At 45.7% G+C, this 14,287-nt stretch overlaps 2 protein-coding genes across 5 annotated transcripts in view; one reads left to right on the forward strand and one right to left on the reverse strand.

Annotated features, from left to right (window-relative positions):
• Positions 1–12,669, forward strand: part of NAPEPLD (N-acyl phosphatidylethanolamine phospholipase D) — a 52,812-nt gene extending 40,143 nt beyond the window's left edge. For all 4 annotated transcript variants that reach the window (XM_044245863.1, XM_044245867.1, XM_044245868.1 and 1 more), the window contains exons 3-5: positions 1,584–2,230; positions 4,999–5,113; positions 9,336–12,669. In XM_044245863.1, coding sequence (XP_044101798.1) covers positions 1,584–2,230; positions 4,999–5,113; positions 9,336–9,464 — 891 coding nt within the window. In that variant the 3' untranslated portion in view covers positions 9,465–12,669. The remainder of the gene's footprint in view (positions 1–1,583; positions 2,231–4,998; positions 5,114–9,335) is intronic.
• The window catches only part of ARMC10 (armadillo repeat containing 10), a 37,741-nt gene continuing 36,123 nt past the window's right edge, over positions 12,670–14,287 (reverse strand). Inside the window, exon 6 of the mRNA XM_044245869.1 lies at positions 12,670–13,613. Coding sequence (XP_044101804.1) covers positions 13,362–13,613 — 252 coding nt within the window. The 3' untranslated portion in view covers positions 12,670–13,361. The remainder of the gene's footprint in view (positions 13,614–14,287) is intronic.

Below are 14,287 nucleotides of genomic sequence, written 5' to 3' on the forward strand. Positions count from 1 at the left end.
AGCTGGGCTCGATCTCACAACCCTGAGATCACGCCCTGAGCCAAAATCAAGAATTGGACACTTAGCCGACTGAGCCAGCCAGGCACTGCCTCCCTCCCCCGCTTTTAAGATGCTTACTGTCTCTGGGTAGCATTCAAGGCCCTGGCTGTGTTCTGATCCTTTATAGATTGTCCCGTGCCCCTGAATGCCACGTTCCTGTTAGACTCTGGGCCTTTGCTTGGGCATTTTCTCCACCTGAAATGACTTCCTTTCCTCCGCATTATGAACTTCTCATCAGTTCTGCAGCAGCTCACGCGGGTTACCATGTCCCTGATGCCTTTGGCAACCCGGCTCTTCATTCCTTCTTCCTGGGCTGTAGCACGTCTTGTCTTCTCCTTAATTATCCAATGCCAGACTCTTCAAAGTTGATGTGCAGCAACTTAGGAAAATAGATGTAGGAATAAAAATCAGACCGAACACAGAAAAGCACACAGACTCTTAGGGCAGAGGAGAGAAGCCGCAATTAAGAAGCGTGCGCGTCGTGCCAGGCAGCACCGGCACTAGACCTACCCCTGCTTCCCAGCCCCAGCACAGAGCAGAGCAGACACTGGTGAGTTTCCCAGTGGCAGTCAAATGAATAAAGCCAGTTACTCTGGAGAAGAGCTTGTCCTGTTACTGAGGCTTGAAAGAAATGTTTCTGGGGTGGGTGAGAAGGTGGGGCAGGAGGTTGGAGCTGTAGCGTCCCTCCAGCACGAGGACGGCCGGTTCACGCAGCATCTCCCTGTAAGAGAGTTCCATCCGGCTGTAGAGCAGATCGCCAAAGCACAATTCAGAAAGCACTAATACAAGCCAGGACTGTGATCCCAAAACAGAGCCGCTTCTTGTTCTCGCTTAATCTGAGGAGAAAATGTGACCAACTAAAGGAATTAATGCTTCTGTTTTGTGTCGTTAGCATTTTTACATCTCTTTACCCCCCAAAAGCAATCCCTTCACAGGCAGGGACCGCAGTCCACTGTGGCTTGCTGAGTGGTGGAAAGCCTTGAGGGTGAGGAATGGGGCAAGCCCTCTGTACAGGGGCCGAGTGGGGGTAGGGGTCGCCGGGGTATCAGCACTGCACTCTGCTCTGAGCTCTGTGTGCTCAGAAAGTCCGATTCTTATCTGAGCTACAAGATCTGCCAAGAAATGGCTGTGAGTTCTGTTGACCATCCAGGCTGAGCTGCTTCTGAGACTGGTGTTCACAGCAAAGGCACCGGCCACGTGAAGGGGCGATGGCAGAGTGACCATGGCTCGGCCAGCTCGGCTTCCAGCACCTACAGGAGAGAGCTTTTCAGAAGGTTAATAGATTCAGCGGTGCTCAGAGCGGCCAATTTAATTTTCCCTTTGTCTCCAGCATTTGGGACTGAGACCTTATACTATCATGATTTTATGGAGTCAGATTCAGAAAGAAATGTGCATTTTTAAGCAATAAGCAAAAATAGCACATTTACTGAATGAGGTCAGTTCTCTCCCAAATAGCCCTTCTCTCTCTGATTTATGTCAAACTCTGTTCTGACGTACCTTTTTCTAACCCCCTCCAACGGCTGCTTTTCTCTCTCTCTGCATAGGAACTTGATAAAGAGCTCCCGGTGCTGAAGCCGTATTTTATCGACGAGCCCGAGGAGGCTGGCGTGCGGGAGGCCGGCGTGCGGGTCACGTGGCTGGGACACGCCACGGTGATGGTGGAAATGGACGAGCTCATCTTCCTCACCGACCCCATCTTCAGCTCTCGCGCGTCACCGTCACAGCGCGTGGGTCCCAAGCGGTTCCGCCGTGCACCCTGCACCGTGAGCGAACTGCCCCCGATAGACGCGGTTCTCATCAGCCACAACCACTACGACCACCTGGACTACAACTCCGTCCTCGCCCTGAACGAGCGCTTCGGCCCGGAGCTCCGGTGGTTCGTGCCGCTGGGCCTCCTCGACTGGATGCAGAAGTGCGGCTGCGAGAATGTGATTGAGCTGGACTGGTGGGAGGAGAACTGTGTCCCCGGCCATGATCAGGTCACCTTTGTCTTCACCCCTTCACAGCACTGGTGTAAAAGGACTCTTATGGATGACAACAAGGTTCTGTGGGGCAGCTGGTCTGTCTTGGGGCCCTGGAGTCGGTTTTTTTTCGCAGGAGACACTGGTTATTGCCCGGCTTTCGAAGAGATAGGAAAACGGTTTGGCCCCTTTGACCTCGCGGCTATTCCCATCGGCGCATATGAACCCAGGTGTGTGGGGGCCCCCGGGGAGGCAGCCCTGCTCCGTGACGGGTGGCTTGACTAAAGGAGTTTCGAATTCGGGATAATTTGGGGTATCGTTTGTGATTTTAACGGTGGACGTTTGTTACTGGCGGTGATTTCGGAGGTTGATGGGTCAGATTCAGTTCTTGTCAAGTATCTCAGTCCGTCATACCTGTTACGTGATGACTCAGAATCCGAGATCCTGTCGCCAGGAAAGCTGGACCGAGGGTTAAAGAATTGCTGCAGCCTAGCTGCAAGTTCAGGTACGGTTCTGACTTGGGTTAAACTGATCAGCCAGTCAGCAAAGCTAAGCCGGCTCTTGTTCGTCACGTGGGGAACTCTCTGCAACCACCTTCCGCTCCACGTCCCGCGAGCCCGTCCCTAGGCTGTAGCTCTCCTGCCTTGGGCAGAGAACAAGCGAGGAATCCGAGCAGTGAGTCCCTTGCACTGGTCCCGTGTTCGTCAGTGTGGCTGTTCCTGCTGTACCCGCTGTACCCGCCTTGCCCGCAGTCAGAGCGGTTGAAGGTCACAGCGCACTGGAGACCCAGGAGACCCGGCCCTGCCTGTGCTCTCCTTCATATTGTCCGGCTCAGGGAAAGAGAGGTGATTTCAGAGAATGCAGCCCGATTTCAGCGAACGCTGGGTGACAGGTACCAGTTAAGAGAAAATAAACACTAATAGTAGAAGAAATGTCTTCTTTCCTCCGGTACAGGCACAGATACAGAATTGTATGTAGGATGGCGTTTGATTTCGGCAATCCCACAAGCAGGAGAAACACTAACTCAAAAATGAATTGTGCAAATCTGATTATTTCGATCTGATTTTGTTGTATTTAACTTTTAAAGCTCACTAAAACCATTTCTTCACTGTTTATTAAGGCTTTTTTCTTTTTTTTCCCCCTAGTCTTTAAGGCGCTAGATACTTCTACCCTATTTTTAAAAATTACTATGAATCAGTTGTCTTGGAACTTTGGTTTTCCACCTCTTTTTAAAAAAATTTTTAAGATTTTATTTGACAGACAGTGAGAGAGGGAACACAAGCAGAGGGACTTGGAGAGGAAGAAGCAGGCTCCCTACTGAGCAGGGAGCCCGATGTGGGGGTTGATCCCAGGACCCTGGGATCATGACCTGAGCGGAAGGCAGATGCTTAACTGACTGAGCCACTCAGGCACCCCTCAGGGTATTCTTAATATATTAGAATACCTTGTTTGTAATTCTGAAGATTTTTCCTGTGTCACAATATATAAGGATCCCATATACGTGATGGTGTATTGTGTACAGATTCACTATACAAATTCCCTCACAGAATTCCCCCTTCCTGCTTGCATTACAGCTGTCCTGTTACTAAGTTGGGAGAGGCCAGCAGCACAGTATTTGCTCTAAGAATTAGGCTGTATAGCTTCTGCTGCATGATCCATCTCTCTGGTCAGTACTAACAGTTTTAGAACTAAGGTTCCCAGCACAGTTTCAGTACTCTCTGAATGTATGATGATTATCCCCAAGCAGTTTTCAGTAGTATCCCTGTGGGGATCTGTCACCAAATATTCTATGCAAGCTGGTAAGAAGTTCTGTTTTGCGTTTTGTTGTTGTTTAAGTAAGCTCTATGCCCAACATGGGGCTTAAACTCACGTCCCCAAAATAGAGAGTCACATGTTCCACCGACTGAGCCAGCCAAGTGCCCCAGGATGTTTTTATTTTAACTTTCACACCAAAATAAAAATTCTGAATTTATGTCAGATAGACATGAAGGGTGGAAAGGAGTATGTCCATTGCTTTGATTGGCTATAGGAGTTTAAAGAAAAAAAAAATCAGTAGAAACACCAAAAGCTGTTTGCATCTTGCCCAGGATCCGAGTATCAGGAGGCAGGACAGAACCGTGCTTCTCTGACCCGCTGTTGAGTAGAACACAGTGGCTTTGTTTCCAGGCTCCCAGGGGGCTCGGCAGCTCCCAACAGTAAATAACAACCCTTTAGCTGTTGCTGATGAACTTGTCCGTGGTGTGTTCTGTGAAACACAGAAGCACCTGTGTTGAGTCCAAGTCCATGAGTCTCGATGCAGCAGAGCTGGGAGCCGAAGGCCTGAGCCCCACACACCCAGCAGGGGTAGAGCTGGGGTCTCCGTGCAGGCCCCCGCCTCCTGGGCCCTGCCCTCCCCAGACTTCGGGCAGCCTAACACTGTTCCCACACGCTCCCCATAGCCCCCTGCAGGTACTCTTCCTCTAAATCCTACACCTCACTGTTCAGTATGGTGTATGGTGTTTAAATAACATCCTTGAATAGCAACTGATTTTTTTTTTTTTTGCTCCCAATCTTTAAATATCCTACACTAATTTTTGTTTGCTTTTTGCTTTAGCAAGCTAAAAAAACAATGGTTTCAGCAAGTTTATTCAGGTTATCTTGAATCACGCTTTTGGCTTCTAGCTCTTGACCCATTAGTTTCTTTGATTCATACCAGGATTGCAAAGACTCTGCTTCTTTAAGAGTAGAATGTACCTTCAGAATAAACGGTCATTAAAATCAAATTCTCGTGAAATGACATCTTGGCTTGCAAAGGGGAGCTTTGCTTGAGACTTAGCAAGTGTGTGGCAATTTAAGATTTTTGCTTATTTTGTCTTCCAGCAGAAAAGTGGACTTAAAAGAGATGGCTTTTGCCTTTCTCACTCCTGTGCAGAACGTTTCAAGGCTGATTAAATGAAGCAGTAATTAGAATCGAGGGTGTATTCCAAAGGCCAGAATTAATAAATTGCTGTTTTATCAGGTGGTTTATGAAATACCAGCACGTAGACCCAGAAGAAGCTGTGAGGATTCACATTGACGTTCAGACAAGGAAATCTGTGGCAATTCACTGGGGAACTTTTGCCTTAGCAAATGAGGTGAGTCTGATCGTGGTAAACATCACTTTGGTTATGTGCTTGACCCGAGAGGGTTCCAGCGTCTGCTTCCCCTGCAGTGAGCTCAGAGGCCGGACTGGCATCACATGTGCACAGCCCTCTCGTGTAGTAAGGGGATGATCACACTAGCTGGTAAAACGGTATTTATATACAGCGAGAAAATCTCCTTACATGCTGTGCTTTGGGCTTATTTCTGTCACTGAAGCATGTGTTTATAGAACCAAACGTGTATAGTCTTGGAAATAGAAAAATGAACCGTCATGTTCCACACCGCCCCCACCCCCCGCCTGCCACCGCCTCGAAGGGGCTTTTGTTCTAGCAGAAGGTGTAAGGGGGTGTAATTCTAAAACAGGCGTGGAAAGAAGTGCTTCACTGTGGGACAAAGTGGTTTCACGAGTCACGGACTGTTAGTGATTTGGAAGGATCAGGGAGGGAGGGCTTCCTGGAAGAGGGGACATCTGAACTTCCCTGTGAGAAGGCAAGGTAGGAAGGCATTTCAAGAGGAGAAAGGGGCAGAGCATAGGATTGGAGGCAGCAAGCAAAGGAGAATGGTGAGGAAGTAGTTGAGCCAGAGTATGGTTGTGACATGGAGGGCCATACAGGAAGTGAGGCTGGACAGCTTGGAACTTTTTAGGAGTACGTTATTTATTCAGGAAGCAGTGACGGGGTGCTATGTGCCAGGTGGTGGGATAAATGGTGGTTTTATTCCTAGACTAAGGCAGAAGAGCTGATTTTTTCCATAAGGTAGGTGAGTCCTAGAACTCTGCTATTAACCAAGGTTCTGGGATCACGCAGAGGGATAGCAAAACGTTTTCTCCTTTCCTGGATTCGGGTCCTACCCTATGCAAAATTTAGAAATGGATGGTTGAACTTGGCATCTTCTCCTTTGCTTTGTGTAGCCTCTTCCTTATCCCAGGGCTGCGCTGCAGGAACCCCGTGTTTTCAGGCTGTTGAAGGAACTACCTCTGCTCTGTTTCTGGCCTGTCCACCCTCTCCTGCCCCAAGTCCAAATTCCCACCCCGTGATATAGCATCCCCTGAGGCAGGCACTCTCTGGGAGCCAGTGAATGAATGACCCCAGGGCCAGGGAGAATGAATGAGAACAAGAGTGCCTGCGTGTATGTGAAGGGGAAATTCGATGCTGGTTTCCTGTGGCTGTACTGTACTATTCAGTGGCTTTCTTATTCCATAGATGTAGCTCATGCGTGTAGATCTAGGTACACGTGTCTATATATGATCTACAGAGAGACTTAGATAAAGTCCCACTATTTTATTACACCTGTTCAAAGAAAAAGATCAAGGATGATTCCTAAATTTTTAAATGAAGAGCATGACTATCTTCCCAATTACTTTCCTGAGATGAGGAAGATGAGAAAATAGAAACCACCATCTTCAAGAGTTAGTGTTATTCAGTCTCCCAGGAATTCTTCCTGTTAAAAATCTAACCACCATCTTTACTTCTTCATGAAACCTGTATCAAATTCATTAATAAATCTTAGCAATTCAGAATATGTTCACACTTTGCATTAGATGCATAAACTGGGCAACTGTGAATTTGTTAAATTATGAAGAATTTTTGGATATTTACCCTATGAGTAAACACTTTAACGTGATTTGCATAGAGGTAGTTCTAATAGCTACTTATTGTAACAGCAGACTGAGGATGTCCTTCACCTGGCAACACTTAAAAAGTTGTATATATGGCAACATCTAGTCTGTGTCAGCAGTTATGAGTGGGATTTCTACGTCATGTTTTTAAGCACTTAAACTTTTTAAAAAACTCACTAGTTTTGGTGGAACCTAATTTCAGGCATCACGTAAGCTAGGTTATGTCTGGGCGGGTTTGATGAATGGGGCGAGTGCTGGGCACTTCCTCTGCCCCTTCACTCCTCTCATCTGCTGTCTTGCTGGATTCATACCTGCTGTTTGGCCGTGGGGCGTTTTTACCTCACTTGTGGGACTAAAGTGTTTGGACAGTGAGATTGCCACCAGTCACTTGGAAGGCTTTTTAGCCTTCTTCTAGGGTTACCTTCTCAATGGCCAAAACAGCCACAATTGACCCGTGAAGAAACTCAGAAGGCAACATCAAAATCCACACTAAATTAGAGCCTATTACTAAAGTGTTGAGCAAAGAAACAATTAGTGTAGGGTGATTGTGTCAGTGTGTTTTTGGCCAAGACTTGTAGAGCACTCGGGTGTGTGTGTATTGCAGGGGGGCAGGGATGGTGCGACTTAACGAAGCAAGTCATTTTTCAGTGGGAAAGAATTTCATTTTTGAATCTCTTATACTAACAATTTTATAAGGGAAATATTTAGACTTAAAGGTGTTAAAGTTACACTTTATTGGGGATATTAGCAATTTCCTCCATGATGCAGAAGCCAGTGAGGGAGGAGAAAAGATCATGTCGCTAATACGTATTAGCCAACCTGTGTGTCTTACACCTAGTACATCACTGGCTATCTCTTTGGGGTCACCATGTCCCCATCCCCCACCCCCGAAGCAGGGAGTGCCCTCTGACCCCATCTGTGGGCCTCATCTCTCGTGGGTCACTCCCTTGATTGGGTGTATCTTTGGTCTTAGGGCCATTGGTCCACTATACCTTAATCCATGTTTCTTTCTCCATAATCCATGTTTATATATCCAACTCCCTGCTTGACATCTCCACTTGGATGTCCATCAGGTACTAAAAACTTGAGTTCTGATCTTCCCTCAAACTTGTTTCTTTTACATCTTGGAACATGGTCCTAGTTACTCAGATCAAAACCTGGACTTTTCTCCTGTCCCCTATCCTGTTCACCCGCATGCAGTCAGCTCAAACTTCAGCATACATAAGTAATCTCTCCCTGCAACATGGGGCTCGAATACATGACGCCAAGATCAAGCGAGTTGCATGTTCTATTAACTGAGCCAGCCAGGTGCACCCACCCCCAGGGTATTTCCCACTTGGACTACTTTTCACTGCTTGCACTGTCGCCACTTTGCCCCTTCCCAGCTGTTCTCAGCACTCTCAAAGGCAATGACCTTTATGCCTTGACTCCAGTCAGTAGCTTCCCTCCCACTCATCTCCCCCAACTGCCTCCCAAGCCCAGTGTCGTCCTCTGCCAGGTCTTGGGTCAAACACTACCTTCTCATAGAGGATCTCTGAACCTGCTCTTAACCTGTGGTCTATAAAATTAAACCTCCATCCCCCGTGCTATCACCCCTCCCTCTCTCCCCCCATGTTGTGTTATGCAGTGTAACATCTTACCTGTTTCTTAGCATTCCCATATCGCTCTGGGAGTAGACGGATGCTGGCTACTCCAGATCGGCGCTCCAAGGTCAGACGTTGTCTGACAGGTGGAAGCAGACCCATCACTGTCCATGGGATCAGGGATAGATTTTTTTATTCCTATTTTATACTTCTCATTTTACAGCTTTTCTAGTCGAAATTGAGAAAAGAAGAACCTCGGGATAAAGGAGAAGGGGAAACGACTAAATTTGACCTGTCTTAGCTCTGTCCTCTGGGTCCTCCTCGTATGTTGGAGACTAGAGCTCTCCTCGATGCCTGGCTGGCGGTTTGAGGGGAACGACCGTCTGTGAGCCAGAAATCTTTTCTCCAGAGTTTGCTTACACATACGCACTCTGACTTATATAACCTAAGCTTCTGTCCTCTTCAAAGATCGTGGTAGCATCTCATTCTGTAATACTGTCTTTGGTATTGATTCCATTTAGGCTGGAATTTCATGTAGTGAAGCAGTGACCGGATGTTGTACAGTCTAGTATGTTCAGTCTAGGCTGGCACTACATTTGACTTTCATGGTACTTGGACAGATAAGTTTGGTATTTCTGCTGGCCGAAGTGATGACTCTAGATCAGAAACTGTGATGGACTCATCTGCTGCTGCTTGAATGAAAAGGATGTTAAGGAGGCATATGTTGATTATTTTATTATTTTTTATTTTTTTAAAATTATATTTACCCATTTGACAGAGATCACAATTAGGCAGAGAGAGAGGAGGAAGCAGGCTCCCCGCTGAGCAGAGAGCCCGACTCGGGGCTCGATCCCAGGACCCTGAGCCGAAGGCAGAGGCTTTAACCCACTGAGACACCCAGGCGCCCCCATATGTTGGTCGTTTTAGTTTCAACTCTTACTTGAAATATCCCCCAAATATATGCATGGTTAATCCTTTTCCATTCCTCCCCTCCCCTCGTCTGCCCTTTGCCAGCATTACTTGGAGCCCCCAGTGAAGCTGAGCGAGGCTCTAGGAAGATACGGACTTAAGACGGAAGATTTTTTTGTCTTGAAGCATGGAGAATCCAGATACCTCCATACTGATGAGGACAACTCCGAATAAATGTGAGCGCAGGAGCCGTCAGTGATGAAGGTATCTGCAAAGCTCAGACGGACTCACAAATGCATGAACCCGAGGATTTCCGACACTTAGGAAATAACTTTGACGAGTTAGTGTTCTGTTTTGCGTGGTAACTTGCTTGCTGCTCCGCCTGCCAATCCTTACAAAGAAGCAGGAGTTCTGAGGTGGGTTATTTACACAGCGGATTGGCGAAGGGGAATTAAAACCCTCTGAATAATGTAAGCATTGCAATGGAATTTTTTTCTTTTTAATATTATAGTGTAATGGTAGAAGTCGGATGTTATGAAAATGGATTTTAAGGTCTCATTTCTGTCCTTCTGGTTAAGGGCCTCCTACAAGGTGAGTCTATCTAACGAGATGGTTTCAGAGGCTGCACACCTAAACCCATTTTCTATTCACATTAGAGGACGTGAGGACACCGCCACCCACACGCTTACAGCAGCCCTCCCTGCTTGGTCAAATTAGCTTATATGCCAGATGTGCAATGATTTATTTTTTTAAGCATAGAAACATAAGAGGTTGGGCGAAGTTCCCATTTTTAAAGACATACTTTTTTTTAAAAGAGGAAGAGTATTTTCTCTTTTACATCTACAATCCCCAAATCAGAAGCAAAGCTGGTGAGGGACAGGGAAGGGGGTTGCTTAGGAGGACATGATTGGTGACATTTTCTATTTTTAATCTAAAAGGCAGACCTGCTAAGCACAAAGATAGCTGCCAGGAAATAATATTTTACAAAGACAAATGCTGTTCTTCAAATGTTAATTCTCTATTCCATTTTCTCTCCATCTACTCATTTTCCCACCTCCTTTATTCCAACTATGAATGTATCAATAAGGTCTATGTAGTTTGTTTTACAGGATTCACGTGGCTTATATTTTTATATTGAGTGACCTCTAAGCCCGATTCTACTTTGACTAAGCTAGTGTGGAACACTAGCAGTTAAGAAAGAAATGGTTTTGGGGAATTAGCTGACCAGAGTTTAGTCCTGTAGGGGCTCTGTGGCCCTTGACAGCTCTACCTACCACCAGAGTTGATCAGACACATGAGAGGCCCATCCTGTGCTCCTGGCTCCCCAGTCTCCATGAAGCAAACATTATTTACACAAAATAATCAAAACAGGTTTTCTACAGCAAATGCTACCCAGGCGGTAATCTATTTATTTTCACATACATATATAGATATATGCACGCCATCTGTTAGCCACTTAATCTCAGTTTTAATCCCGTTTCCACCACAGATTTTCTGTGTATCCTGCAGTAAGTCACCTGTGCTCACTATGCCTCAGTTTCCTCACGTGGAACAAGAAGACATTTGACCTACCTCCAAAAAATGTGAATAAGTAGTGTTTTTTTTTTTAAGCACTTTGAAAATACAAGAGAGAACATTATTTCTTAAGACATCACTGCCTAATATAGATTGGTAGCTCTGAAAGCTAAAAATAGGCTCATGCTGCTTTTGATAGTGTCTTGTTGCTGCAGATTCAAGCATATATATATTTAGGACATGAAACCCTGAGGACAACTTTGTCTCCTTTGTAAATTTAAAGAGTGATAGCCAAAATAAATGTCAATGATCTTTATCAGAATTTAGCATTTTTATCTTACAGAGATGCAAATCAGTCCAGGGGAAATGTGTATATATAAAGTATGTGAATGTGTGTGATTTGGGGCACTAAAAGCACAATTTCCCTGTAACATAACCTTCAGGAGAAAAGCAAGAGAACAGCCCTAAACCTTTTCACTCCAAAGGAACATCCTAGCAAGCAGATGGGAATGGAGCTGGTATGTTGATGGGGATGAGGTTGCGGGGGAGCGGGGCTGGTGTCCTAATGCTCACCTGTGTGGTTGCCTTCCCTGCTGTTGTACGCCGCGTTGAGAATTCACCTCTTACCTCTGCTCTGTGAAGCAGACCAAGTTCGTCTTACTTTGTCTTCTCCATGAATGGCCTTAACATGATCCCTGCATTCACGTGTACCGTGGAAGTGCAGGTTTCTAAGCACTTTGCTCCAGTTCCGCTTAACGGGCCTGCCGCGTTTTCCTAGGTCCGATCGCGAGCTTTAGTTTCTATTACCCTTCACCTTCTTTCTATGCTGACCTTTTGTTTCTCAAAGAAGTACGTGGGAGCTTCATCTCTTCTCGTAGAATCACATTTGTTTCACGTGGCTTCCATGTTTTCACTTAGCTACCTTTTTGCAAGGTTTAAATACAAAAGCAAAACGAAATTTTAAAAAATAAGCCAAATCCACTCTCTTGCCTCCATTGAGTGTGAGGTGTGGCGTGATGCCTCTCACTCCGTCGTCTCTGATCACTTTCATTTTGCTCTTTTGATTAGCTGGCACCCCCTGGACCCCAACAGGTTTAACGGACGAGCCCCCGTGATAAAGAGGCTCCTCCTTGCCCAGAGCAGGGATCCCTCACTGCGGGCCGTCTCAGCCAACAAAAACCAAGATGTGCCCTGACCCCAACAAAGATCAGGGTAGTTAAAAAGGACTCCCCTTTTTTCTCTAGCATTCTGACATTTCAGACTCCACGCTCTGATCTCCAGGAAATGGTATTAGCTACTCAAACTAAAAACAGAAAACAAGAGATGGGGTTTTAGAATCCAGTGCTGCTGAAGCCCAATCCTATTTTCTAATCCGGTGCCCATTTGACTATGTATTTTCATTAAATAAGGAGGCAGATTAAAAAATTCATTTTAAAGAAATGTGCCTTTCAGGGAATGAGGACTTTTGTCAGCACCGCAAGCCTAAGCAGTGTTCTCAGCCAGCATCTATCCCCAACTGCTGTAGCTAGCCGGGAACGTCCGTGCTTTCACCTCTCTACTGTAAAAATACTTCTTGCAAATTTGATTTCTGTGTCAGGCTAGCCCTGAAAACACACTTTTCTGTTTGAGGATTTGTGACTTCCTATGGAAATCCCTGTATGTACAAATGAGATCTAATGTACTCGCACAGCTTTGCCTTAAATACCCGGAGCAGGAAAGCTGCGGCCTGCACACTGACGTGCCTCGTACTGGGCATGGTGATGGGGAAGAACTGGAATATTACAGAAGACCTGGCTGAACCGAAGTCTGTTAATAGTATTTTTATTCCATAAGCTATTGTGACAATGACTAAAATTTACAATATATGAAAATCTCAGCTATGTAAAATATGAAAATTAATGAATAAAGTACTATTAAGAGAAAATGTGTAGAAACTTTTTTCCTTTTTATTTAAAAAATTTACAAAATTTATGCTGATGGTTAAAAAAATTCAAACAGTAGAAGAAGGTATACATAAAAAAGTCCTTTCCTCAGTCCCACTCCCCAGAATCTGGCTATTGTTCTAGAAACTATTCTCCGGATAGAAGCATAGTTTTCATTTAAAAAACACATCCACATTTTCTGGAGGCCTTTCCACATAAGCACAGTCAGGCTTCCTTGTTTCTTTTAAGATAACTGATTTCACCAGTTGCCTACAGATGGACAATCAGACTGGCCCCAGCCCGCCATACCCAACGGGCGTGGTGAGGACAAGAAGCCAGTCTGACTCAGATTAGACTCGGGAAAGCGGTATGCCTGGGCAACTCCTTACAAGCGCAAGACCAAGGTCGCTCCTGCAGCAGCCCTGAACCAGCCAGCCAGTCACACACGAATGCGGTCTCAGACGGGCGGGAGGTTAGCTTACTTGTAAATAAGGCAACGGGCCGGTCACATCAAGGAGGTAACCAAACAGCAAAATGAAAAGAAATGATGTCAAAACAAGCTCTTCTATTCATCTGATATCAATAAAATGGTTCAAAATAAACCGGAAGACCATGGCAGGGTCCCGCTGTGTTAATGATGAAATGTGAGATCTACTGTTTAGACTCGGCAGCTGGAAGATGAAAACTGCCACCATCAGAACCTGGGTAGGACTGTTACCTTTTCCTTCACGTCTGCATCATGGTGTTCAGCTAAAGCTCTCATTTTCTGGGCACATTCTTCTCCATATAGCAGGAAAAACAAGGAACCTTTAGGGAAAGCAGGCTGAACAGCTAAGCAGCCTTCTTTTTTGAGGCAGTTACTTATATTCTGGGAGAATGTAAGAACTCGAAGAAGAATCTCCTTTGCCACGTGGCCGTCATAGAGGGAAAGGAATGAGGAATCCACCTGAAAAAGGAAACCGTGAGTGTTAATGATTCATGAAAACATTTTTCATGCATATTTTCACATTTTAAAACTAAGTTGAATACATTAAAAAAGTGGGTCATAGAAAATTATCCCTAATATCGCCTAACATCAATATAAAATCTTATGCACTCTTACACTTTACACTAACAGAAACAAAGGTTTCACTGTTTCAGCTGAAAAATACTATTTTCTTGGAGTTCTAAAAGGTAGTCTTGGGAAAAGCACCCACATCCGTTTTAAGGTCCATCATTCAGCCCTCCCGGGGGTTTCTCGGTTCCCTGACACGTCATGCCCACTGTAACCTGCGGGGCCGGGGCGCAGGGAGGAACAGGTCCTTCCCTTACGGGAGTGGAGCCCCGTTCATGGTCTGCACCACCTTCGTTCGCTTCCTTCAGAACACTTATCTCAGATTTTAGTTATTGTGTTTGTTTGCTACGTTTTGTTTTCTCTTAGGCTGCGCGAGTGTGCTCACTGGTGTTCTGGCGCTGGGGTTGGCATGTGGCGCGTCCTGGGGACTAGTGTTTCAGTGCCCATGAGGAGACGTGCGAACATGAACACGTCAAGGGGAAGAGATGCGGTCACATACGTGTATACCCCAAAATGGAGAGAGAGAACAATTTGTGGTGGTTAGGGAGGCCCCTTCCAAAATGGTT

The sequence above is a fragment of the Neovison vison genome, chromosome 4 (assembly GCF_020171115.1).
Source record: "Neovison vison isolate M4711 chromosome 4, ASM_NN_V1, whole genome shotgun sequence".
Lineage (NCBI taxonomy): Eukaryota > Metazoa > Chordata > Mammalia > Carnivora > Mustelidae > Neogale > Neogale vison.